At 54.2% G+C, this 26,045-nt stretch overlaps 1 protein-coding gene and 1 non-coding gene across 9 annotated transcripts in view; one reads left to right on the top strand and one right to left on the bottom strand.

Moving 5' to 3' along the window:
• The window catches only part of LTBP2 (latent transforming growth factor beta binding protein 2), a 106,490-nt gene extending 81,766 nt beyond the window's left edge, over nucleotides 1–24,724 (top strand). For 3 of the 8 annotated variants that reach the window (XM_081509204.1, XM_081509202.1, XM_081509206.1), the window contains 19 exons: nucleotides 4,772–4,891; nucleotides 9,987–10,106; nucleotides 11,210–11,332; nucleotides 11,557–11,682; nucleotides 12,103–12,228; nucleotides 13,300–13,422; nucleotides 13,552–13,677; nucleotides 14,002–14,124; nucleotides 14,741–14,872; nucleotides 15,128–15,253; nucleotides 16,254–16,397; nucleotides 17,332–17,523; nucleotides 17,615–17,698; nucleotides 18,394–18,522; nucleotides 18,840–18,977; nucleotides 19,061–19,228; nucleotides 19,529–19,810; nucleotides 21,166–21,315; nucleotides 21,761–24,724. In XM_081509204.1, coding sequence (XP_081365330.1) covers nucleotides 4,772–4,891; nucleotides 9,987–10,106; nucleotides 11,210–11,332; nucleotides 11,557–11,682; nucleotides 12,103–12,228; nucleotides 13,300–13,422; nucleotides 13,552–13,677; nucleotides 14,002–14,124; nucleotides 14,741–14,872; nucleotides 15,128–15,253; nucleotides 16,254–16,397; nucleotides 17,332–17,523; nucleotides 17,615–17,698; nucleotides 18,394–18,522; nucleotides 18,840–18,977; nucleotides 19,061–19,228; nucleotides 19,529–19,810; nucleotides 21,166–21,315; nucleotides 21,761–21,906 — 2,678 coding nt within the window. In that variant the 3' untranslated portion in view covers nucleotides 21,907–24,724. Of the gene's footprint in view, nucleotides 1–4,771; nucleotides 4,892–9,986; nucleotides 10,107–11,209; nucleotides 11,333–11,556; nucleotides 11,683–12,102; nucleotides 12,229–13,299; nucleotides 13,423–13,551; nucleotides 13,678–14,001; nucleotides 14,125–14,740; nucleotides 14,873–15,127; nucleotides 15,254–16,253; nucleotides 16,398–17,331; nucleotides 17,524–17,614; nucleotides 17,699–18,393; nucleotides 18,523–18,839; nucleotides 18,978–19,060; nucleotides 19,229–19,528; nucleotides 19,898–21,165; nucleotides 21,316–21,760 lie in introns of all 8 variants that reach the window. The other 5 variants (XM_081509205.1, XM_081509203.1, XM_081509200.1 and 2 more) reach the window with 3 other exon arrangements.
• On the bottom strand, nucleotides 4,064–4,136 carry TRNAE-UUC (transfer RNA glutamic acid (anticodon UUC)). The gene has a single exon. It is a non-coding gene; the product is annotated as a tRNA-Glu (tRNA).
• Nucleotides 24,725–26,045: the final 1,321 nt, after the last annotated feature.

Genomic DNA, 26,045 nt, shown 5'->3' with positions numbered 1-26,045 from the left:
AATGCAGGGACTGCAGGAATCGAAACCAGGGCTCAGACCTGGACCTGGGAAGAAGCAGAACCTACACTGAGGCTGAGGTTGCTGAGACCAGACGGAGGGGTACGAATCTGAAAGGCAGCAAAATATTCACCAACATTCCAAGGAACTGTGATGGGAGCCAAGAGTGTGAGGGGAAACCCGGGGACATGGCTGGAGATGAAGACTAGCAGCCAGGTCCCCAGATTCTGAGTGACAAGGAGCTTCTTTCCTGTTGGGTACAGAGGGTGACCTGTGAGGACACCAACTGGAACTCCGGGCCACCTGGGGAGCAGGGGTGCCTTTGCTGGGAGATGTCCACAAGCTTTAAGCTTCCCTGGGAAGCTCTGCATGGGGCCGCTGGACAAAGACACTTCCAACAAAGGCCCTTTAATATGCAGCATTTATACCGCATGTGAAACACTCTGCTTACATTTTTACTAACGAGTTTACAGAGAATAGGATGAAGTTGTTTCCAAGCAGTGCCATACAATTCATAACCCAGTCGGAATCCTTCACCTGGAGAATGGCCCTGCTGTTCTCAGGACTCATGTTTCTGGTTCTGGCCCGGGAGCCGTGTGAGCTCCAGGGGTACTGCACTAAGTAAGGCGTGGACTCCGGCCCTGTGGAATGAGGATGCACCAGTTACGTATGGAAGAAAGTCTGAAGGTTTCCCACAGGGATGTTTGAGTAGGGCCAGAATAATAACTACCGTTTAATGAGCTGTTCTCATGTGCCAGCGCCATCGTAAGTCCTTTATTTTGTGACGCTCATCATCCTACCCCATGCAGTAGAAACCCTTATCCCCATTTCACAGTTTAACAAACTGAGGCTCAGAGAGGTGAATTGAAACATGCAGAGACCTCACATAGAGCCGTGGCTGAGCTGGAAACAGAATCAAAATCGTCCTGGCCCCAAAGCATGGTTTGCTTCCAACACACACACACACACACACACACACACACACACACACACACACACACACACGGTGAAGGAAAAGAGGAAGCGGAGGGTATTTCAGGGGAAGGGAAGCATTTCTGCAGAGGGAAGAGTCATGAACAAGTCTGGCGCACTCTGAGAATAACGATAAATCCAGAGTGATGGGAGCGCCTGGTATGTGGAGGAAGTGGCGGGAACCGACGCCAGTTTGCTAAGTGTCTTGAGCGCCAGGCTGAAGTGCTTGGTCGCCGTCCCACAGACAGTGGCAGCCAGCAGAGGTCTGCGAGCAGAGGGCGGCGGTGCGGTCAGCCGGCTCTCAGGGAGGTGACTCAGGCGGCAGTGCTCAGAACAGCCTGGAGCTATCAAGGGCAGAGGCCCAGGGGCTAAGGGGGTTCTCTGGTGGGCTTTGCAGCCTTGGCAAGTGTTGTGGGCTGGAGGCACTGCTCCCTGCAGGCCCAGCCCAAGATGCTGGCCTGGGACAGGCAGTGGCTGCTGCAGGGAAGAGTGTCACCAGGTCTGACCCAGACAAGGGATCCTGCCGCATGCCAGCCTGGGTGTCTGGAGGTCTCTGCCAGCCTGACAGCTGGGGGAGGAGGCCGGAGGCTCAAGGTCAGCTCTCAGAGCTTCTCCAACAGGGCGTGGCTGCCACCTGATGAGGCCTCATCCAATAACATCCACTTTCTAAATGTTGTTGCTCTCATATAAGAGTATCCTCCTTATTTTAAATATTTTTATTTATAAATTGTTTCATTAATTTATATAATTAATAGAAACCATTACAATTTCTAGAACAAATTATTTGACTATTAAATATTTGAGTTTCCCTGATAGCTCAGTGGTAAAGAATCCGCCTGCAATGAAGGAGACCCAGGTTCGATTCCTGGGACAGAAAGATCCCTAGGAGGAAGAAATGGCGACCCACTCCAGTATTCTTGCCTGGAGAATCCCATGAACAGAGGAACCTGGTGGGCTACAGTCCATAGGGTAACAAAGAGTCAGACATGACTGAGCAATAATTATTATTAAATAATAATTTAAATTAAATATTTAAAACAACATTTGCTTTGCTAGTAAATATGAGCCTCTCTTCATATGTTAGCCATTGGATTTCCTTACCTAGAAATTGCTTATTCTCATCTTTTGCTCAGTTCAGTGGTCATTCTTGTTTTTCCTTGTGGCTGTTTAGAAGTTCCTTGTATATTCCAGATACTTGCCTAAGTTTAGATATGACAGTTCTTACCTCTTATCCTCTGTCCATTGACCTTACTCACGTATCCTTCTTTGAACAAATATTCTTAGTTCTGGTGTATAGAAACTCACCTTTTTGGTTTATTTTTATGCTTTGAGGAATTTATGGAAAAATTCCTTCCTCACTCAAAGTCACAAATATATTCTCCTACACCTTCCTTTATTACAGTTACAGTTTTGCCTTTCATGACATGTTCTTTTTATTTATTTATTTATGCATTTTATTTAGTTACGTACTTTATTTCTTTGGCTGTGCCGGGTCTTAGTTGTGGCGTGTGGGATCTAATTCCCTGATCAGGGACCCAACCCTGGCCTCTCACTTTGGAAGCGCGAAGTCTTACCCGCTGGATCACCAGGGAAGTCCCTCACGACATGTTTTAATCCATCTGGAGTCCATCCTTGTGTGGGTGTTAAGACTGAGTCTTTTCCGCTTCCACTTTTCTCCATGGAACAAGTCAGTTTTCCCAGCCTTGTTCACCCAGCAGTCATCCCAGCCCCAGCAGCTCGTGAGTCCTTTAGCAAGATTCCTTTCCTCTTCCTCTGGGAATAGAGCTTCCCAAAGTGAGGGCCGGTTATTTCAGAATTGCCTGGAGAGCTAAAAGGCAGGTTCCTAGGCCCACCCCAGTGCTACTGGGTCAGAATCTCTGGACCTGGGCCTTGGAGTGCACATTGTATACTTTCTCCACTCTGCACTGAAGTGTTACGAGGTATCGCTCAGATGAAAACACTGTCTGAAAATAAATGCTTATTATTCCACTCATGCAATAGGTACTTTGGGGGTTCTGGGCTAGGCACTAAGGGCCCCGGAATAATAAGGCACATTCTCAGAAGTCGTGGGGGTGGGGGGAAGCATTTACTCATCCCTACTGGCCCAAGCTGATCCCGAAGGGAACCCTGGGAAGGTCCGTGTGGGTTGGAGGGGCAAGGGCAGCCTCACTGAGAGATGGAAAGGAGACAGCCAAGCCGGTGGGTGTGAAGCCACTCCAGGCAAGGAGGCAGCACATGCAGAAGCCCAGAAGCAGGTTCTGTGTGGCTGTTGAGGCTAGCAGGCGTGTGAGAGGCAGGAACCACAGTGAGAGAACCAGGCAGGGCCCAGGTCATGAGAGATCTCACATGCCAGGCAGAGGAGCTTGGGTTTTATGGAGTAGGTTTAGTGCTAGAATAATAATAATAATTGGAGAAGGAAATGGCAACCCACTCCAGTATTCTTGCCTGGAGAATCCCATGGACAGAGGAGCCCATGGATGGGCTACAGTCCACAGGGTCACAGAGAGTTGGACATGACTTGACGACTGAGCACAATAATAATAATTCAGTGCTTACCTCGTGCCAGGCAGGGCTGTGCTAAGCCCTTCACCTGAATGACCTCATTTCATCTGCACAGAGCCTCTGTGAAGTGTTGAACCATTGCTGGGAGTGGGGGGTGGGGGAAAAAGACAAGTCCTCTATTAATTTGTCTGTGGTGGGCAGGGAATGAGGGGTGGCCAGAGCCATCTAGAGTTGATCAATTGAACCCATCCTTGAAATGGGAGCAGGACTCTGCTGGCCATCAAACCAAGCAGAGGCATTTGTGTGAACGAAGGCTTGGAGGCTAGACCAGTGGGGATAGGCAAACACAGCAAGGCTGGGGTGAGGCCTTGTGAGGCAGCCTGAGCGGCAGGGAGCGCTGGTAGGGCCTTAACAGAGGAGGGCATGACCAGGCTTGGGTTTTCAAGCCATTATGGGGCCCCATTATGCTTTGGGACAATAGAAGAAACCACAGGGACAGATCCACAGCTGCCTAAGATACTATCTCTCATTGGCTGCTTAATTCCTAACCTTTTTTTTTTTTGGCTGCTCCACACAGCTTGCAGGGTCTTAGTTCCCCAACCAGGGATTGAACCTAGGCCCCAGGCAGTGAAAGCACCAAGTCCTAACCACTGGACCACCAGGGAATCCCAATCCCTAACCTTTAATCCCTAACCTTGGGCTTCCCTGGTGGCTCAGATGGTAAAGCGTCTGCCTGCAATGTGGGAGACCTGTGTTCGATCCCTGCGTTGGGAAGGTCCCCTGGAGAAGGAAATGGCAACCCACTCTAGTATTCTTGCCTGGAAAATCCCATGGACGGAGGAGCCTGGTAGGCTACAGTCCATGGGGTCGCAAAGAGTTGGACACAACTGAGCGACTTCACTAACCTTTAAGAAGGCCCCTAAGAACTCTAGGAGCAGAGCTCTGGGGGATGTATTGGGATCAGGAGGAGGACTTTGGTGGCCTCCTTGGATAGTGCTGTATGCACTGCCACCTGACCTCAAGACCAGCCCTTGCACTGGAGTGAGGAGACAGCTGTGAGGGTCTCCAAGGGCCCCCAAAGTAGCCACCTTCCCTGGGAGAAGGGAACTCATGAGTTTGCAGAGGCCTGAGCTAGGTCAGTCTGACTTGGCCTCAGAGCCCCTGCTGTTCATGGCTGTGGCAAGGATGTCTTCCCTGTCTGGGCCTCAGCATGGGCATCCTTGACCTTGGCCTCTGAGGGGATGCCCCAGCACCCCTTGCAGGGCTGGCCCCAACTCAGGACTTTTCTGTGTGTTCACAGACATAGATGAGTGTGAGCAGCCAGGGGTGTGCAGCCGGGGTCGGTGCACCAACACGGAGGGTTCCTACAACTGTGAGTGTGACCAGGGCTACATCATGGTCAGGAAAGGACATTGCCAAGGTAAGGAATGGGTGCCCTCCTCCATCTCCTGTCCCTCCCCTTCACCTCCTGGCTCCTCCCCATCATCTCCTTTCCTTCCCCATCATCTCCTGATCCCTCCACATCATCACCTGTCCCTTCCCATCATCTCCTGGTTCCACCCCACCATCTCCTGTCCCTCCCCACCATCTGCTGTCCCACTCCATCATCTCTTTGTCCCTCCCCATCACCCCTTGGTCCCTCCCCACCATCTCCTGTCCCTCTCCATCATCTCCTGGCTCCTCCTCCTCATCTCTTGGTCCCTCTCTATCCTCTCATGGTCTCTTCCCACCATCTCCTGTCCCTTTGCATCATCTCCTGGTCCCTCCCCATCATCTCCTGGTCCCTTCCCATGTACCGCCCACCACCAGCTCCCCTTCCAGCTTATCCCTGACTGTTCTCCTTTATGCTGAGCCCACTCCTGTGCACAGAGAGACCTGTCTAGGGATTCCAGGAGCCTCTCTGTTCCCTTAGTGGGATTGTGGCATCCTGTCTGCCCTGACAGCATGGGAGCACAGTAACTTTACATTCATGAGATCCCAGGGGCTCCCCTCTGTGCACCTCTGCCCACCACTTGAGTCGCATGGTAGAGGGAAGGTTGATATCTGGGAGGTGCCTCAGGCATCAGGCTTGATCTACTGGTGAAAGCTTGTTAGGCTGTAAGCTGGACTGTATCCTTAGATGACCGTGTGTGGACACCTGACAAATGTTCATGCATTGGGCCAATACATGCTAGTTGAAAAAAATGAATGAATAAGCCCTCATCCCAGCCCCCTTTCCCAGTGTCACAAGTCAGCTGTGACATTGCCCACTGATGTCCTCACAGACTGGCTTGAACATGCTACCATCATGCCAGCTCCCAGCAGCCCTGCCACTTCCACCTCCCTGCGAGGCTGGGGTATCAAATGCTCACAAAAGGCCCAGGTCATGTGCTCCCAACTGGCTGAGACAAGAATGGGTGAGGGTAAATCAAGGCTCTCTCTGGAAGGAAGTCCTGCCTTGGATCCAAAGTTAGGTCCAGACTCCTCTCTGCCTCCAGGTTTCCCAGGGCCAGGGCTTGCCTGGATTCAGAAGATCCTGGAGGTGAGAGATGAGCCTGTGTGTCTGGTGAAGGGAGACCACCCCCCGTTCCCAATGCCACTACTACAGTAGCAGAGTCCAGAGCCCTGGCAGGTCTTGACAGAGGGGAGAGGTCACTGGCATTATAGGACAGACAAATCCCTGTCTGAATCCCTAGCGTCTCACCTTCCCCTCTCAATGCTTCCCCCTTTAAAGTCAGGCCCACTATAATCAAAGGCAGAACCCACTCCCCTTGTCCTCATGAGCTTGCTGACAGTCTGGCAGTCTGGCATTTTCCAGGAGAAGGGAGAGTGAAGGGAGTTGACATTTGATGGTGCTTGCTGTATGTGCCAAATGCTGGACTAGGGACTCAATAGATTGCCTCATTTAAGCATCCAACATTATTCATTTGGCATGAGACCTGATTAAAAAGTAAAACCAAAGGAAATGAACTAGGAAAATCCAAAGACATCTAAAATCTCAAATTTATACTAACCAGTCCACATTGAGGGCACAGGCTCTGGTGGAGACAGATCTGGGTTTGGCTTATTGTCTCAGTGTCTGAAGATGGAAACCATAACGCCCATCGCAGGGGCTCTGGTTAACCTGCCGAATAACCATGCAAAGTGCACAGGTGGCCCTGCGGCGAGTAGGAGAGCCCATTCTCTCTCATGTCTTGTCTCCCCGCAATGCCTGAGCCCGTGCCTCTGGATCACCCCCTTCCCTTCCAGAGGAAAGGTCCCAGACACACACACCTTGGCTGGGAGGTCAGGCTGTGTTCCTGGCCCAGGGCAGACACTCTGAGTCTGCTGAAAGAAAGACTGATGTAGCCTGCGCGCTCCTCCAGGTTTCCACCCGTAACCACAGCCCCGGCCCATCACCCCGGGAGCCCAGACAATTTCCCCCTCCCTCTTTCTTCTTCCTCCAACTAAGAAACCACTCTCTCTCCACTTAAACGCAGAGTCTCTGGTGAAGGGCCCGAGTGGTCTGGACAGCAGCCCGTCCAAAGTCTCCATGGCATTTCCGTCGTCCCGGGACTCTGGGTTCCCACGGAGAGGGGCTAGGTTCCCCTGCAGACTGCCAGGGCTCCACTGTCCTCCACCTGCCCCCAAGGTCACCCATGTGTCCAGCCCCTGCGGGAGCACTCTCCCCACCTTGTGCTCTCACAGTACCCTTCCATCTCCTTAAGCAGAGACTGCAGTGCTGGTTAGAGAAGCTCCACCATCTGCCCGGTGTACAGACAGCAGGCTGGCAAGCTGGTCCCTGGGGTGACTGTTTCCCGGGGTCTTCTGGGGTCTTTCCAGCAGCCTCATACCAAGAGGATGTGAAGCTTTAGCGAATCACATGGTCTCATTCTTTGGTCAGCAAACACTTCTTGCGTGCCAACTGTGTCCCAGCCATGGGCCAAGAATACAGCCATAAAAAAGACAGACAGCGCCTGCCCCACAATGACCAGGGTAAAACCTTTACCAAAACATACCATAATCTTAGGTTAAAATTTAAACCCTAGACTAGGCAAAAAACATCTGGCTCTTGTACAGGCACCGAAAGGTTGGTGGGACAGCCTCAGGATTATCTGGTGACTTCAGAGCCTGTGCTTTTAACAGGGAGTCCATTTCATCCATGGCTTGGCTAGTGGCTCTGATATATCGACCCCCATTTAGAAGAGGCCCGCCCTGATTCAGATAGAGACTGGGGGCTGCTTTGACCCTCTGCCACCGCCACCACCCCCACCTCCCAGGCATGAACATCACTGACTGGGGCTCTGGTCTGAGGAAGGAAGCCAGTGGCGGTGTGCCAGGATAGGCTGGGTTATGCTGCGGTAACAACCAGCCTCAATCTTAGTGTCGTGTAAGACAGAGAAGACTTGATATCTGACCAAAGCCGCATATCCATCATGGATCTGCTGGGGGTCCTGCCCCATGTCTTCTCACCCTTGAACCAGGCTAAAGGAATAGCATCTTGAATGTGGCCACTGTCCATGGAAGAAAGAAAGAGCACTCTGCAGGGTTGCACACAAATAAGTGTTTGGGCCCATAAATTACACACGTGATATCCACTCCAAGCTACTGGCCAGCACTAGTCCTCCTGCCCCACCCAACCGCAAGGGACCAGGAGGCACAAACCCACCACGACCCAAAAAGTGAGAGCTGGAATTCTTAGTGAAGCAGCATTTGTCCCGCTGGTCTCCTAATGCCCAACATGATGCACTTCCAGCACCACCTCCACAGCTGTGCCCAGAACATTTGGGGCAGGGCAGAGCTCAGAGCCCTTTGCTCCCGCTAAGTCTAATCTCCTTCCGATGTTGCCTGATCCCTGCAGGAGAGGTCCAGACACTCCTCGGTGTGGTCTTAGAGGAGGATCCTTGCCTCCTTCTCTTTCTCTTCGTCCCCGAGTCTCGCATCCCTGAAGCAGACTTGTGGCTCATTCCCAATGGCTTTGCCCATCTTGCTTCTGGTATCTCAGCCAGGACCAGCAGGCCAGGGTGCTGGCCAAAGTTGGTGGCCCTAGAACCTTCATTTCTTCTACCTCCATCTTGTTTTCTCCAGTTCTGTTTTTACAGAAGCTTCTAGAATAGTTTAGCCTGGTATCACCACAGCCCAACAAGGGGCTCTTGGCTGCCCTCTTTCCTGAGATGAACCTTATCTCAGTGTCTCTGACATTGCCCAGGAGTTCTGGGTATCTCGTCACACACACACCCCTGCAACATTCTCTGATCTGTGTATGTCTTCCTCATGTGGACCTGTAGGGTGAAGTTTTGGCCGTGAGAAGTGACTGGTTCCCTGGAACAGAGGGCTCTGATGTACCCGGTCTTCTGCAGACCAAACAACCTCAGAGGACATTCATTTTCACCCTCCACTTCCGAGCCCATGTCCTGTTTTATCATGACAACTGCTGCCTTGAGTCCTTTTGCAGGAAGCCTGTGTTCTGACCCTGGGCTCTGCCTCTGTCCTTTCTCTTCTCCCTGGGTGCTGAGCAGGTCTTCCTCCTGGTCAGTAGCGCCTCTGAATCTCCATGAGCAGATGGACTTCCTGCGGGAGGGCGACAATTACCCACGCAGGGAGGGTGAACCCTCCTGTTTCCTCTGGAGCTCAGTCAATCTGTCCGTAGTGAAGAGTGATTGGGAGCCTGTATACTAGGCTGGAGGAGCCGAACGTCTTCCTGCCGTCCTGACCCAGAATTCAATCCCCGAGTTCCGACCTCCCCAACTCGGCCTAGGTCGCTGGGGTGCCTTGGAGGCTGGACTCTCCAGCATGCCGGCTTCGCACTGGGCAGAACCCTGTGTGCCACTCCTGGGAGCAAGCTCACCCTCTGCCCCCTTGTTCTCACCTCCCAGGACTGGCTCCTCTCCCTCCATGGCTCATCCCTCCCCCTGCTTGTCTGATTGGTGCTCAGACTCACCCTTTTGGGCTGGGCTTTCCTGGATCTCACCAGAGTGGGTGTGGGAGCACTGTGTGGTTCTCAACTGGAAGAAAATTCCCCTCTCCAGCAGCCTTCCTAGCCTCTGCGTCAGCCTTACTCTGCATCATCCTCAGGGCTGGTCTTGGACACATCAAAGACTGGGGGAGTCATCCTCAGTCTTCGTTTCCGGGTGTCGGGAAGCCCGTTTTGGCCTTCATTGCCCAGCTAGGATCTGTTCTGGGATCTCTGGGGCCTTCTGTGCCAAGCACGTCCAGTCCCGTCATCGTCACCCCTTGTAAACGAACAAGGGAGAGACGAAGGCCCTTCCCAAGAGTCGAGCCCTCTCACCCTCCCCAAGCTAGTGAGAGCACGGCCTCCTGCAGCAGGGCTTCTCCTTCAAAGTCTCTCATCTCTCTTTTATCCAGGACGGTGGGTGGGAGGTGGGGCTGGAAACACAGGACAGCACTCACTTTCTCCTAGTTTCCATCTGTACAGAAACTGACATCCCTCCTTCTCCCCGACCGAGGGCAGGGTCAAGGATGTGCTCCTTCACAGGTCAACCACCCGCGGGCCGTGGTTCCCAGAAATGACCAAGGGAGGGGCTGTTATTTTGCAGATATCAACGAATGCCGTCACCCTGGCACATGCCCTGATGGGAGATGCGTCAACTCCCCTGGCTCCTACACTTGCCTGCCCTGCGAGGAGGGCTACAGGGGCCAGGGCGGGAGCTGTGTAGGTGAGGGCTGCCTGCCAAGGCACCGAGGGGGCTGTTTGGCCTGGGGACCCTGAATTGAGCCCCCACATGGAGGTGGGGGGTGGAGGGAGGCGTGGGCAGAGGGAAATGGTTTGGAGGTTATTGTCCTTCGTGACCCGGCTGGGTTTCCAGATGACGTTGGGGATGAGGTGGGCGTGCTTCAGTTACTGGTGCTCTGCCTTCTGAATCAGCCAGGGTGGGGGGCCCCTTAGGCTCCTTGGCCATATCCATCCAGAAGCTACATACAGCCCAAGGTTCCAGAGGCTTCTGTGGCTGGATTCTGCTAGGTAGGCTGAAGGTGCCAAGCATCTCTTGGAAGAGGCTGATGCCAGTGGTGTGGTCCTCCAGGAGGAGGGGGTCTTCTGCCCTCCTGCACCTCATGAGCAATCTCTAACACCAGTGCCTAAGAGAAGGGCGAGTGCTCTTCTCTGGAGGTCGGGGGTGGGGCGGGGTGCATGTCAGCTGTCGGAGGAATGCACTTTCCCTCAGCTCCCACAAAAAGAAGGGCCCAGGGCTCGGGATGCCAGGAGGGACTGAGTCGTGAATAGAGGCTTTGAGACTCTGGAGAGGGCAGGCGTTTCCCAGGCCCTTGAGACTGCCGCTCAACCGCCCAGGCAGAGCTTGGCCTTGCACTGTGTTACCCACTCGCCCGCTGAAACTGGTGGGTGGGCTGAGAACTTGGGGTCATACCCGTTTGGTTGGCGGGGAGGAGACCAGAGAGGTTCAGACTCACTCTAAGGTGAGGCAGGAGTCCTCAGTCCTCCAGGTGTCCTCAGATGGGCCAAACCAGTCCCAGGGCTAGGGGGAGGACCTGGCACCCCCTTTTCTAGGAACTTGTAGGGTGCCCTGTGTCACTGGATGGAGCTGAAGTCAGCTCAGGGACGGAAGTTAGTTCAGCGGGGGAAGGGCGCCCAGCCGAGGTAGATGGGTCCAGGAGCAGGAATGACCTCTGGTCCTTCCCAGGGTGCTAGGGCCCCTCGGAATGCTGGTTCCCTGGCTTCATAACAGAGGCGCTCTCGGCCTGATGCTGGAGGCTGCGCGAGGAACAGGAGGCCATCCCGCCAGCTTGGACTTCTCTCCCACAGATGTGAATGAGTGTCTGACCCCTGGGGTCTGCGCCCACGGAACGTGCATCAACATGGAGGGCTCTTTTAGATGCTCCTGTGAGCAGGGCTATGAAGTCACCCCAGATGAGAAGGGCTGCCAAGGTACAAGGATCCGAAGCGCCCTTTGTCCCTCCACGGCATGTCCACCTGCAGCTCCTTCTCTCTGGCCCACATCCCTGAGCTGACCCAACACAGCGCTGCTGCACAGACTGTCTTTCCCCCACCACCCCTCCCAGCCCCACCCTACCCCTCCCTGTCAACCTCCGGCTAGCCTGGCATGTCTGTCCTGCAGAGAGCCCCACACAGAACTCAATGGCCTGTTTCAGATGTCGACGAGTGTGCCATCCGGGCCTCGTGCCCCATGGGCCTCTGTCTCAACACGGAGGGGTCCTTTACCTGCTCAGCCTGCGAGAGTGGGTACTGGGTGAATGAGGATGGCACCGCCTGTGAAGGTAACCCTGGGAAGGGGGTTGGCCAAGGGGGACTGAGAGCACAGGCCCTTGGACCTCCCAAAGAACACTCCATTTGTCCCCTGGTTTGGGGTTGATGCTGGGGGTCTTCGGGCTAGGCTAGAGGACCCTGTGAATGGACTTGAGCTTCTGTTTTCTCCATGAGGACAGAAGGAGAAGGGAGTCACAGCGACAAGAGGGAAGGAAGCTGATGGCCAAGCCACCCCAGAAGCATACCAGGGAGAGGATGCGGGGGTTGCTCTGTAGGAGGCCCAGAGCCAGGGGCTCCCCTTCCCCGGGGGCCCGCAGAGTCCGACAAGCTCAGAGAGGGAACCAGAGGCGCAGGGTGGTTCTGGCCTGGCCAGGTGGAGGGAGGCATCCCCGGACCCCCTGGGTGACTGACTGGCTGTCTGTCTGCCCCAGACCTAGACGAATGCGCCTTTCCGGGAGTCTGCCCGTCCGGAGTCTGCACCAACACTGCCGGCTCCTTCTCCTGCAGGGACTGCGAGGCGGGCTACCAGCCCAGCGCCCTGGGCCACACCTGTGAAGGTGAGAGGCCCCCGATGGGGAGCAGGAGACTAACCCTTCACCCTCAGAGAAGGGAGTTCACCTCGGAGGGTGGGCTAGCTAGGGACGCCTATTCTCAGCCCTGCCTCCCTAAACAGGAGTCAGAAAGGTGACTGCAGATCTGGGTCCAGGGGTCCAGTGAGCCACTGGACGAAAGCTTCAGTGCTTGTCAGAATCACTAGGGGAGTTTGTTCGATAGACATGTGACTTCCAGGCCTTGTCAGACGGGCTAAATCTGTCTGCTGGGGGGGCCTTGGGATCTGTTATCTAACAAGCTCCTCAAGGGTTCCTTGTAAAGGTGGGTGCTACAACATTATTCTGAAGACCCTGGCCGGTATCAGGCCATCTGTGAAAGAAAGTGAAAGTGTTAGTTGCTCAGTTGTGTCTGACTCTTTGTAACCCCATGGACTGTATGAACTGTAGCCTGCCAGGCTCCTCTGTCCATGGGATTCTCCAGGCAAGAATACTAGAGTGGGTTGCCATTTCCTTCTCCAGGGGAATCGTCCTGGCCTAGGGATCAAACCCAGGTCTCCTGCTTTGGCAGGCGGATTCTTTACGGTCTGTGCTACCAGGGAAGGCCCAGGGCAATCTGTAGGCCAATTTAAATTATCCACTTTCTGTTACCTCCTCAGGTTCTCTGTATCTGCTTCCTCGGCTTATTTCTCGGTTGTTTTCCTGCTGTTTCTGTAAAATCTCAGCCATGATGAGGGCAGTAGGGTTTGGCCACCCTAGGCCAGGGTTGCTGGGAGAGACCAGGTGTCCCTGGGGCAGGCACGGTGTGGGCAGCAGGAGGCTGGGGGAGCCTGCTGGGCTGGGCTGGGGCAGCATAGAGGGAGCTGCAGCCATCCTGCTCCCCGAAGGCTCCCTCGCCAGCTTCTCCCAGCTGTGCCAGTTTACAAGGGGATAATGCTCCTATGGGTCCGGTCTCCTCGGGCAGACCTCCAGGTCCTCTGGAGACCTCCTTGTTGATCCCTGCCCTTGAGAGGTCTTCCCATCAGTTCCGCCTCCCCACCCCACCCCTCCGCACTACCATCTCCTTCTGTGGCCCGGCAGATGTGGACGAGTGTGAAGACCCCCAGAGCAGCTGCCTGGGAGGCGAGTGCAAGAACACGGCTGGCTCCTACCAATGCCTCTGTCCCCCGGGCTTCCAGCTGGTCAACGGCACGGTGTGTGAGGGTGAGTGGCTCAGGTCTCCCCGGCCGGGGACGGGGTGGGGCAGAGGGTTTCCCTACATCGCACACTCCCCAGAACATCCCCCGCCTGGGGAGAGACACCGGGAGACACCACCTGCTCATCTGCCCGCAGATGTGAACGAGTGTGTGGGCGAGGAGTACTGCGCACCACGTGGCGAGTGCCTCAACAGCCACGGGTCCTTCTTCTGTCTCTGTGCTGACGGCTTCATCAGCGCAGACGGGGGCACCAGCTGCCAAGGTGAGAAGCCGGCAGCAGGGGCCGTTAGGGGTCATCCCACATACTGACAAAACGGTCCACCTGGGATGGGAAGATGGGAGGCTGAGTGATGAGGTTGGCAGCCAGGTGTCAGGGAGGGACTCTGGAGCAGGTGCCTTCACCCTCTGCCCTGCCTGACTCCAGGGCTCCACGCCCAACTACGCCTCTGGCTTCCAGCTCTGGACTCTCGCTCAGATCTTCCAGCCCTTTCCTACTTTGAGCCACTCCCTGACCCTCCTCTGGGTGAAACTGCACAAGGCCCTAGGGACCCATGGCTGGCCCTGCTGACAAACGTCTCTCTTCTAGATGTGGACGAGTGTGCAGTCACTGACCGTTGTCTCGGGGGCCAGTGTGTCAACACCGAGGGCTCCTTCAACTGTGTGTGTGAGACTGGCTTCCAGCCCTCCCCAGAGAGCGGGGAGTGTGTGGGTAAGGGCTCCGGGGGGTAAGCAGACAGGGCTCTGCCCCACGTCGACAGACAGACACCTCCATCCTGCCAGCTCCTCAGGAGCCAGGAACCCCAGCTTCGAGCACTTTCCGCATATAAATCATCCAATGGATAATGTCTTTATTCGGCCTCTTCTGACTCAGAGATTGCCCCCAGGATGTCCTTGTGCTGTAGCAGAGCACACAGTCTAGTTTTTTTTAAAACGAAATGGATGCAATAGACATTTACACCACCTGGGTTCAGTGCCTTTTGTTGGAACAAATAGACAGCTATGGATAATCTTGAAACTAAGCAAGGGAGACATATACACTTTGGGAAAGGTTTTATAGAGAGAAAAGTAGACATTGCTCTGCTGTGGAGGGAAGGGTGCGGGGAAAAGGAGTGTCACAGAGGCCGAGAGCTCTCCTCCTGGACAATCAGGCCTGCGGATCAGGGGAAAGAGTCCTAAACTTGATGTTTTGGGGTTGAAATTAACATAGTGGTTTAGAACCAATCAAGAACCTCAGAAGTTGAGGGGCATGACCTTGTAATGCCAGAGAGGTGGGGTCAGGGTAGTGACCTGGCCACTTCTGTCCCCTCTCCTGGCCCTGGGGACAGACATTGATGAGTGCGAGGACCTCGGAGAACCGATGTGCGGGGCCTGGAGGTGTGAGAACAGCCCTGGCTCCTACCGCTGTGTCCTGGGCTGCCAGCCTGGCTTCCACATGGCCCCGACTGGAGACTGCATTGGTGAGTGGGGAGGGAGCACGCGGGCTGGGAGGCCCAGGACAACACCTACTTTTCACGTATCTGGCTAGAAACTATTTTTGCAGCTGTTTGTGTATTTTCCACGCAGCAGTTACACAAAAATTGAAGAGGACTGTTAGTTTTCTCTCTGTGTTCAGAAGTTAGTCTTCAGAGATCGTGGTGTTAATAAGCCAGATAAATAAGTATTCCTGGCGAATAGAGAGCACACCCTACACTGTAGCCCACCCTGTCCCACAGACATAGACGAGTGTGCCAACGACACCGTGTGTGGGAACCATGGCTTCTGCGACAACACCGACGGCTCCTTCCGCTGCCTCTGTGACCAGGGCTTCGAGACCTCGCCCTCCGGCTGGGACTGCGTTGGTGAGAAGCCTGCGGGCTAGCCAGTTCTGAACCAGGGAAGGGAAGGCTCTTGGGCCCTTGACCCCATCTCCACAGATCTTGGCTGCCCTGCATAGAGGGGCCCTAGGGCCCTCCTCCTGAAAGGTTCAGGGTCACGTGGGCTCCATATAGAGCCCTCAACATAGAGTGACAAGGAAGGGGGATTTCAGCTCCCCCGACAGAGGATGAGATGGTTGGATGGCATCACCGACTCAACGGACATGAGTTTGAGTAAAACTCCGGGAGTTGGTGATGGACAGGGAGGCCTGGCGTGCTGTAGTCCATGGGGTTGCAAAGAGTCGGACATGACTGAGCGACCGAACTGAACTGAACTGAACTACAGGGGCGCCTTGGGCTTCCCAGGTGGCTCAGTGGTAAAGACTCCACCTGCCAGTGCAGGAGATTCAGGAGACGTGGGTCCAATCCCCGGGTTGGGAAGATCCCTTGGAGTGGGAAATGGCAACCCACTCCAGCATTCTTGCCTGGAGGATTCCCATGGATAGCGGAGCCTGGCGGGCTACAGTCGGTGCATGGAGTCACAAAGAGGGACACCCGATTGCGCCGCGGAGCGCCACACTCACACCCTACAGGGGCGCCGTGGCCAGGTTGATCGGGGAAGCAAGACCCCGTTCTACCAGCAGGGGGAGCAAGCACACTAGTGAAGGCGCCACGCTTTCCCAGAGACAAGGGTTCAAGAGGCACGTTTGGGGAACGTGCAGAGGGAGGAACTCTTCCTCTTTGTCCATTTATGGGCCCTTTTCTGCCACCCTTCTCCTTCTCCCTCCCTTCCCATCCCCTCTGCTCATCTGGTTCTCCTTCCTGCGAAGTCATACCCTCTCCCCCTCTTCCCCAGGCCCTAGGCTGTTTCTTTGGGGGTTGGGGGCGGGAGGATGAGACAGGGATGTGCCCGCGGGGCTGGAGGCAGGGGCAGGGGCCTGGGCTGCCTCTCCCTCGCCCGCGAGCCAGTCCTCCTGTCTGGCAGACGTGAACGAGTGTGAGCTCATGCTGGCGGTGTGTGGGGCGGCGCTCTGCGAGAACGTGGAGGGCTCCTTCCTGTGCCTCTGCGCCAGCGACCTGGAGGAGTACGACGCTCAGGAGGGGCGTTGCCGCCCGCGGGGGGCTGGAGGTGAGCCCCGCGCCCCACCCTCACGGTGCACCCCCCGCTGTCTGGCGTACACAGTGCTTACGCTGCTCCAGCTCTTGAGAGGGATCTCGGCGATGTGGGCAGGGGAGCATCTTAGGGCTGGAGTGCGGAGGGGTGAGGAGTCTGAGTGTGGAGCAAAGTCGGCTACACCCTGGGAACTTCCAGGAGGTTGCAGGGCTTCGACGACCCCACAGGAGGCTCCAGAAGCTCTAATGCCAACTTGGGAGGGGGGCAGGGAGCTCAGATTGAGCCTTGGTTGTTATTGTTCAGTCGCCAAGTCGTGTCTGACTCTTCGTGACCCCATGGACTTCAGCACACCAGGCTTCCCTGTCCCTCACCATCTGAGCCTTGGAGGGACCCTCAGTCAAACCCCAGGAAGCTCTTGGGTGAGGGAGGCCCTGAAACTGAGCTAAGCTCTGACTCTTCCGTCCCACTCCACTCCAGAGCTGCCGGGTTCAGCCTCTCAGCCTAGGACTAGGATTCAGCTGGCCTTCTCTGACTTGGGGAAAAGCAAGCAGGACCCGGAACAAGGCAGGGTGGGAGGGGCAGGGGTACAGTGTGACACAGAGGAACGATGTACCATACCATGCCCGTATGGTGTGGTGTGCCGGGGACTGGGGCCACCCCACTGCAGGGGGGGAAGGCAGGATGGTATCTTGGAAAGAGCGGGGGCTTGGCACCCGAGGAACTGGGGTCACTTCCCTGCTCTGCCACTAGGTGGCTCTTGCAAGTCACCTAGCTTCTCTAAGCCGCAACTGCCTCTTCTATAAAAGAAAGCTGATGATAATAAACTCTTCATAAGCCTTATCAAATGAGATAATAAAAGTACACTGTAACGTGCCGTATAAATGTTTAAAACTTAAATGCCCCAGGGGACCATGAACAGACGTTAATAAGGGGCATCTGTCGCACACAGGTCCGAGTGTCCCTGAGGCCCGGCCAGGGGCGCACCCACCAGGCCCCGTCCGCATGGAATGCTACTCTGGACAGAAGGACCAGACGCCCTGCTCCAGCCTTCTGGGCCGGAACACCACGCAGGCCGAGTGCTGCTGCACCCAGGGCACCGGCTGGGGAGATGCCTGTGACCTGTGCCCAGATGAGGACTCAGGCAAGGCCCCCAAGGGTCCCAGGTCCTCTCAGGGGTGGGGTGGGGGTGGCAGAGTCTTTCTCTCTCTGAGCTTGGATGCCTCCCTGCACAGTCGAGTTCAGCGAGATCTGCCCTAGTGGGAAAGGCTACATCCCTGTGGAAGGAGCCTGGATGTTTGGACAGACCACGTACACAGGTAATCTCCCCAAGACCCTCCTCCCCAAACGCCACTCACCTCAGTGGGCCCGGCCTGGTCCCCCAGGAGGCCTCTGTGTGCAGGTCCCACCTCTTGGGTTGCTTCTAACCTTCCTGTCCCAAGGCTGCAGATCTTTAGCTGGAAGTTCTGACCTGAGCTCCTCCTGGATTGTCCTGGCAACCCCACTTTGGTTTCTCTGCGCCCCACAAGGCTGAGCCCTCCAGGAACAAGCTATGATGCCTTGACTAACCCAGTCCCAGGGCACAGGGACAGAGGCCAGAGGCAGCTGCTGATCTCCCTGGCCCCACTTACAGAGCCAGGAACTTTGGGAAACTCATACACAGAGAGGGTGGTTCGGGTATGGACTCATACCTGAAACTGGAAAAGGAAATAGCAGAAACGGAAATGATTCTCCTTGAGTGCTTGTTATGTGCCAAGCACTATTTTAAGCACCTTACATATATTAACATCTCAACCCTCATAACAACTCTACAAGGTTAAGGAGTAGGAGCCACATTTTCTAGGTAGGGAACTGAAGCAAGGGACAACCTAAGCAATTGGCCCAATGTCACCCGCCCCAGCAAGTGGCAAGGCTGGGATTAGGCCCCAGTCAGTCTGGCTTTGGAGCCCCTAGACCTAAGGACCACCTCATCCCGCATCTTGCCTTGCCCTCACTAAGCTCTGGCCTCCCACAGATGCCGACGAGTGCGTGATGTTTGGGCCCGGGCTCTGCCAGAATGGCCGGTGTCTCAACACGGTGCCTGGCTACATCTGCCTGTGCAACCCTGGCTACCACTATAATGCCGCCCGCAGGAAGTGTGAGGGTGAGGACGCCTGCCACCCCTCCCCACCTCGGGGCCCACAGCTGAATGCTCCCTCACCCTCCTGCCAGGCAGCCCAGTTCTGGCTGAAGTGTCCCCCTTCCCCAGGGAGGATGCCTGCTGTAGCAGGCGGGTCTGAGGTGGTGGTGGGGGGCACCTACTGGCAAGCCATCCTTGGGCTGGGGCCTCCTAGACTGGACGGGAGGTGGGGGGGGGTATTATCAGTTACGAGAAACCCCCCTTCCCTGAAGACGGGGGTGGGTGGGCACAGCGCGTGGGCAACTGCCCCCGACGTTCCTCCCCGTCTCCCTGCCTCCCAGATCACGACGAGTGCCAGGACCTGGCCTGTGAGAATGGCGAGTGTGTGAACACGGAAGGCTCCTTCCACTGCTTCTGCAGCCCGCCCCTCACCCTGGACCTCAGCCAGCAGCGCTGCGTGAACAGCACCAGTGGTGTGGGTCGGTGGGGGTGGGGGCTGGGGGTGGGAGCAGCAGGGGGAGCGGACCAGGGCTGGGGAGGCTCACGTGCCCTGTGCCCCCAGAGGACCTGCCTGACCATGACATCCACATGGACATCTGCTGGAAGAGAGTCACCAATTACGTGTGCAGCCATCCCCTGCACGGCCGCCGCACCACCTACACGGAGTGCTGCTGTCAGGACGGCGAGGCCTGGAGCCAGCAGTGCGCTCTGTGCCCCCCCAGGAGCTCCGGTGAGACGGCAGGAGGCGGGGACACCGGCAGAACTGGGCCCCCAGGCCAGGGCATGTCCTCACCTGGAAAGGGTGGGGGATTCAGAAAGGAGCAGGGCAAGTCATGGGCCTGTCTTCCCTCCCTCTTGTTTGGGGATGGATGCTGTGGGGCAGGGCGGGGTGGGGGGAAAGGAACACCGCCAGGAACTCGGGGTGGTGGTCCCAGCACCTCCCTCTCTCCTTGAGTCAGGAAACAGCACCCCGGGCCTCAGCTCCCAGGAGCCCAGGCCCAGCTTCCTCTCTCCCCCCTGCTCCCGACAGAGGTCTATGCTCAGCTCTGCAACGTGGCCCGGATCGAAGCCGAGCGGGAGGCCGGGATCCACTTCCGGCCCGGCTATGAGTATGGCCCCGGGCCCGATGACCTGCACTATAGCCTCTATGGCCCAGACGGGGTCCCCTTCTACAACTACCTGGGCCCCGAGGACGCCATCCCCGAGCCACTCTTCCCCAGCACGGCCGGCCGCTCAGGGGACCGCATACCGCTCCCTGAACCTCCCCTGCAGCCCTCAGAACTCCAGCCCCACTACGTGGCCAGCCATCCAGGTCTGTGTTGCTGCAAAAACGGGGAAGAGGTGGGCTCTGAAGCTGTTTCACTTCCATCTTCTCCATCTGCTCATCACTGTCAGCAGGGTGAGGACAGGAAAGGGAAAAATCCACCCAGCCCTCTCACGGGTCACCCAAGGGACAGGCGCTAACAACTCCCTCTGATGGACTAACTAACACAGGGGACACAAAAACGTGCGGGACGTCATCCCAACCTCAAAAGCTGCTTGTGGGAGCAGAGAGCGGGAGCCAGCAGCACACTCCTCCCACGCCACTTACAGTCTGCAGAACACCCTGCTCTACAGGTTCAAACCTGTGACCCGAAGTGGGAATTGTTCAATCGCTAAGTCATCTCTGACTCTTTGTGACCCCATGGACTGCAGCATGCCAGGCTTCCCTGTCCTTCACTATCTCCCTGAGTTTGTTCAAACTCATGTCCATTGAGTCGGTGATGCCATCCAACCATCTCATCCTCTGTTGTCCCCTTCTCCTCCTGCCTTCAATCTTTTCCCAGCATCAGGGTCTTTTTCCAGTGAGTCAAGCTCTTATCATCAGGTGGCCAAAGTATTGGAGCTTCACCTTCAGGATCAGTTCTTCCAATGAATATTCAGGGTTGATTTCCTTTGGGATTGACTGGTTTGACCTCCATGCTACCCAAGGGACTCTCAAGAGTCTTCTTCAGCACCACAGTTCAAAATGGGAATTAAGGATTTCTAACCCCTTTAAAGGCCCACTGTGGTGACCTGGTTCATAAGTGGCAATGACCCCAGCACTTGGGACTTGGATTCTAATAAGGAAGTCGGGCCTGGCATCTGTGCAGTGGTGTTTGCCACGGGCACAGCCACTGTATCAGACTGATCAAAACTACACTGAGGGAGGGTCTTAGGAGGAGGGTCTTTCCCAGGGGAGGGGAGTTACTTAGAGAAAGAAGAGGGTTAGGCAGACCTGGGAGCAGTTTTGCTTTATGGTGAGTGAGGGTAGTCCCTTTTGCTACCAATCCTGTCCACCCCCAAAAAGCTATGTGAAGATTTTAACATAACATCCTGCCACCAACCACGACAAAATCAAAACTGTATAGAGACACCAAAGTGCTCAGGAGCCCTGGTATTGTGAAATCAGTGAGTCCCCACTTCCCGGGAGCCTCATTTAAAGCAAGCACATTTCCCCATCTAAAATTGACACATACTTATTTTTTAGGGGTATTGCCTTTTGTTTCACCATCTTTCTGTGACAGTGTTATAACCCTCCCCACCCTGACCCCAAGAGTTCATTAGGCTCCTCTGAGCAGAGGGCAAGGGCCCCAGGGTGGGGTACGAGACCTCAGCCCCTCTGGCTCTCTGACTCCCCCCTCCCAGAGCACCAGGCCGGCTTCGAAGGGCTCCAGGCCGAGGAGTGCGGCATCCTGAACGGCTGTGAGAATGGCCGCTGCGTGCGCGTGCGCGAGGGCTACACCTGTGACTGCTTCGAGGGCTTCCAGCTGGACACGGCCCACATGGCCTGTGTGGGTAGGTCTGGAATCAAGGGTGCCAATGCCTAGGGGGCAGGACGGCCCTGCTGGCTCCATGTGGAATAGTCAGACTGGCCCACTGCTCACTTAGGGACGCCTGACTTCGCCTAGTTGGCAGACCCATTGCTGCCCGCTAGTGGGCCTGCCGGGCACCAGGCCAGGTGGTGAGAGCTCCCAAGGTCTATCGCTGTGCTTAGAAAGCCCCTTCTGTGGAGGTTTCTAGATAGAAGAAAGGCAGGGGCAAGACAGCATGGTCACAGTATGGGCTTACGACCCCTGGCTTTGTGTCCGTGAGTTGCTTCCTTTGAGGCATCCTCTGGCTGCCACACGGACAATTCTGCTACAGGGCAGGGGTCGGGGCTTACTGACCAGGGGGCGCCGGGGGCAGCAGGCCATAGGTACGCAGGCTCCCTACAGCTCTCTCCTCCCTCTCCTCCTCTCAGATGTGAATGAGTGTGATGACCTGAGCGGGCCTGCTGCGCTCTGTGTCCATGGTCACTGTGAGAACACAGAGGGCTCCTACCGCTGCCACTGCCTCCCGGGTTATGTGGCCGAGGCGGGCCCCCCCCACTGCACCGCCAAGGAGTAGCAGAGAGGGGTCAAGTGTGGGCAGTTACCTGGAAATGGGCCCTGGCCACAGGCAGGGCCTTGAGGAAGCTTTCCTAGCTGGGGACACGCCGTGAAGACACCGGCCGGAGGCCCTGCGGCCCAGCTCCCAGCCAGCCTTGCCTGCTTTTCATCTCCCCCAGCTTCGGCTCTTGCTGTGTGAGCTTCTGTCACGGCCTCCACACCGCCATGCCCTTGCTTGGCTCAAACACCACCAAGTGCTTTAATGCTTCAACCACTGGCCACGAGGCCCAGTCTGTCATCTGTCCTGGCCTTGCCATGGAATGCTCATCAAAGGATGGCCCTCAACCAGCCCCTCAAGCTGTGCAAATGTGCAAGGTCCTTCGGCCTCACACTGCACATACCCCTTTTCCAGACATGATCCATGTATCATCCTGATGCTTCTACACCTGGATCGGAGGCCACATCTGCCCTGGAATGGCCCTTCAGAATCTGTCAAGTGAAAAAGGATGGGGCGGGGTGCGGGGGAGGAGTTTGGGGAGTGATCGCCACCACTCAGCCAGTCTGGTCTGGGCCAGATTTAGCCACGTCTCCACCCTGTTGCCAGTTCTGTGGCCCCAGAGAAAGGCAGAAGATGCCCTCATCTCAGAGAAGCAAGACTGATACTAGCTTGCTAGCAAGAGATGCACATGAAGGGGAGTAAGGAGCCTGAGAGAGCGGCAACAGGACAATATTAAAAAAAAAAAAAATTGGGGGAGTTGATGAGAAAGGGGGCACCACAGCTTTACACAGATCTAAAGAAAATAATCAGTAGCTTCAGGTAAATAACCATTCAGTCTACCCGGCGATAGCTCCTGTGCACCACAGCAAGAGCTGCCCCGAGACAGGGTGCCTATCTCCGAAGACCTCCATTAAATATATACTGCTTCTTACAGGACACAGGTCTCACCTAGGCTCTCCTTTTGTGGACACCAGTTGGATGTGCTAAAAATAAAGAGGTCTATTTTCTAGCTTCTGAGATACAGTGTAATCCTGTTTAGGAGAAGCCAGGTTCCCTGTGTTGTCTCCTTTCTCTACTCAGAGGCGTCTGCCCTCTTTCCCCTTCATACGATGGCTGGCTGGCATCCCACTGAGGTTACAAGTAGAGACTCACTCCAGGCTGGGCTAGCTGGGAGTGTAGAACCACGGTGGAATAAAGAAATGTACATTTCTGGGCTATTCTGGTTTTGTTTTTATTTCATATTAAACCAAATTTCTTTACCACGTTGACTGAGTCTGAACATTAGAGATGAGACTGTGCTTACCCCCTCACCAGCTCTGCCAACATGACTGGGTTCCAACAGAAGGTTCTTTCCTCTTCTAAGGCAAGATCTGACTTTGCATTTCTCTGATGAATGGCAATGTAAATGAACAAGGCTCCGTGTGCCTGAAGATGTGGAGATGAATCCTCTTTTCTTAATTGAATCTGCCCTGTCCTACTTGCTGCTCTGATTGTCAGCCATCACATAACTTATTGAATGCTTGCTATGTGCCAGGCCTATGTTGAACGCTGTACACAAATTTCATTTAACAATCATCCAACAATCCTACTTACTATATTTATTCCCAATTTACAGATGGGGAACTTGGACTTACAAAAGCTTCAATAATCTGGTCTAGGTCACTACACTAGTTGAGATGTTTTCAGCAGATAAAAATATATAGTTCTGAAACATATGAAAATATTCTGACCTTCATTCATAATAAAAAGAAATGCAAGTGAAAACTATACGGAGACACTTTTTTAAACTGTTAAGATTGGTAAAAATTTAAACGTCTGTTAAAGTGTTTAGTTGGCAAGCATCTATGGGAAAGCGGTATACTCACACACATAGCTGACAGTATATTCTGATACAACTTCTGAAAAGGATGGCAATGTCTTTCAAAATTATAAAAGCACTTACTCTTTAAATCAAGCATTCCACTTCTCAGAATTTAAATTTAACCTTCAGATATAGTCTCACCAAATGTAAAGTGACGTATGTAAGGGGTTACTTATTTTAGCATTATTTGTAATAGCAAAAGATTAGAAACAATGCATTGCCATGGAGCCCCTAAAAGAAAAAGGGAGGGGTGCTCTAAATGCCTGGATAAGATATCCAAAACAGATTAAGGGAAGAAGGAAGTTTACACAGCAAAGTGAAACATATGCTGCTATTGCTATTTGTCTAAAGAGAGGGAGAAGAGAAGTGGGTTTGTGCTAACCTCATCTCCGCCGCTCCACCTCACACCTCACATTTCAGAGAACTCACCGTTCTTCAGTATACCCTTCGGGCACTGCATCTTCTTAACTGCTGCTCCCACGGCCCTACCTCCCAACCCCCGCCCTCCTGTCACCCTTCCAGGGATGTTTCCATGCCTGTACACATATTTCCTTGTGTTAGAAACACAAATATTAATAGCACACTATGCGTGCTGTTCTGCACTTTTCTGCTTTTTTCACGTCATACGTACTTGCACATAAAGGACTGCCTCAGTCTATTTTATAACTGTATACTTCTCCATTGAATAGACAAATCATAATTTATTTAATCAGCCTATTAATGGGTGTTTCCATTGTTTCCTATCTTTTGCTATTATAAATAATGCTACGATGAATATTCCTATGCATATGTTATTTCACATTGTGTCTATGGGGTTATATCTGTGGGGTAAATTCTTAGAAACAATGGTAGTTGATGGGAAGGGCAATAGGTGGATGCGCACAGGACTGGGAGACTCTTTACTGTATCCCCATATGTGTCTTTTTGAATTTTGTACTGTGTCTTACCTATTCAAAAATAAAATATTTTTTAAATACAGCTGCTGGACATAGACTGCTTAAATGTTCCCTCTCTTTATATATTTACCTATGTTTTACAATTAAAGCCAGATGATAACTGTTTCAAAACTTCTTAAATCAAATTTCCTTTAAACAGCCTGGTGACATTTCTCTGGAGAAATGGCAAACAGGGATTTTAAAAGGCAGTCATAAATATCAATGCTGCTGCTGCTGCTGCTGCTAAGTCACTTCAGTCGTGTCCGACTCTGTGCGACCCCACAGACGGCAGCCCACCAGGCTCCGCCGTCCCTGGGATTCTCCAGGCAAGAACACTGGAGTGGGTTGCCATTTCCTTCTCCAGGGCATGAAAGGGAAAAGTGAAAGTGAAGTTGCTCAGTCGTGTCCGACTCGTAGCGACCCCATGGACTGTAGCCCACCAGGCTCCTCCGTCCATGGGATTTTCCAGGCAATCAATGCTAGATACCTTAAAAAGTAGAAGAGTTTCCTGCTTTTGAGACATACATGCAAGGCCATGTTGCAAGGGACACTGTTAGACCCCGCCCACTGCAGGGTATCAGTTCAGGGCCTGAGTTCAGGGGTGGGCTACCCCCTCTCAGCACTGATGATCAGTGCTGCCCCCTTCTCTGTACAGGATGTTCCAGCCAAATTCTGACCCTCCTCTTATGCTTTACAACGAAAGACCAAAAGAATGGGGCACAATTCTCAGAAGAAAGAGAAAGAAGAGTATCTTCATGGACACCTACTTTAGTAGTCCTTCCTAATCTCTTATCTCTGAATCCCCTGTTAACTGGTCAACATTCCCACACAGAGACGAAGGGCAGGAGGGACACCTATAGTTTACAGCCAACAACATAAAGATTCACAACATAAAACAGAGGGAGGGTCCCGTGCCTTCAGTTCTTGCACAATTGTTTGGCTACAACAACGGTGGGGCATGCTTCCCCAGGCATCACTAGCTTATGAAGGTAAATAAAACCAATTCTGCAATAAACGGGGTCTTGATAACCTCCCCTCAAAGTAATGGGGAGGCAAAAAATCTTCCAACTGATCCTGAAAAAGTGTAACATTTACCTAAATGAACTGCAGTGAACAAAACTTGTGACAATGTCTGCGGGCTTTTACAGCCTTCCAGGAAGAGGGCATCTGGTCAGAAAGGCCTGCAGAAGATCCTAAACCTGTTTTACCATCACTTACTGTTTATTCCAAGCCAACTGCCCACTGTCCCCTTGATGCCATCATCTCCTCATGCCCTGTGTTCTTAAAATTTCTACATCACCCTCCTCCAATGGAGACCTCTTGTCACCACCTCAGGCTTCCCTATGAAGCTTTCCCAGTGTAAT

This window comes from Giraffa tippelskirchi, chromosome 7 (genome assembly GCF_054371585.1).
Source record: "Giraffa tippelskirchi isolate mGirTip1 chromosome 7, T2T-mGirTip1v1.2.pri, whole genome shotgun sequence".
Classification (NCBI taxonomy): Eukaryota; Metazoa; Chordata; class Mammalia; order Artiodactyla; family Giraffidae; genus Giraffa; species Giraffa tippelskirchi.
The sequence above is the reverse complement of the archived record's forward strand: the minus strand, read 5'-3'. Positions and strand labels throughout refer to the sequence as shown.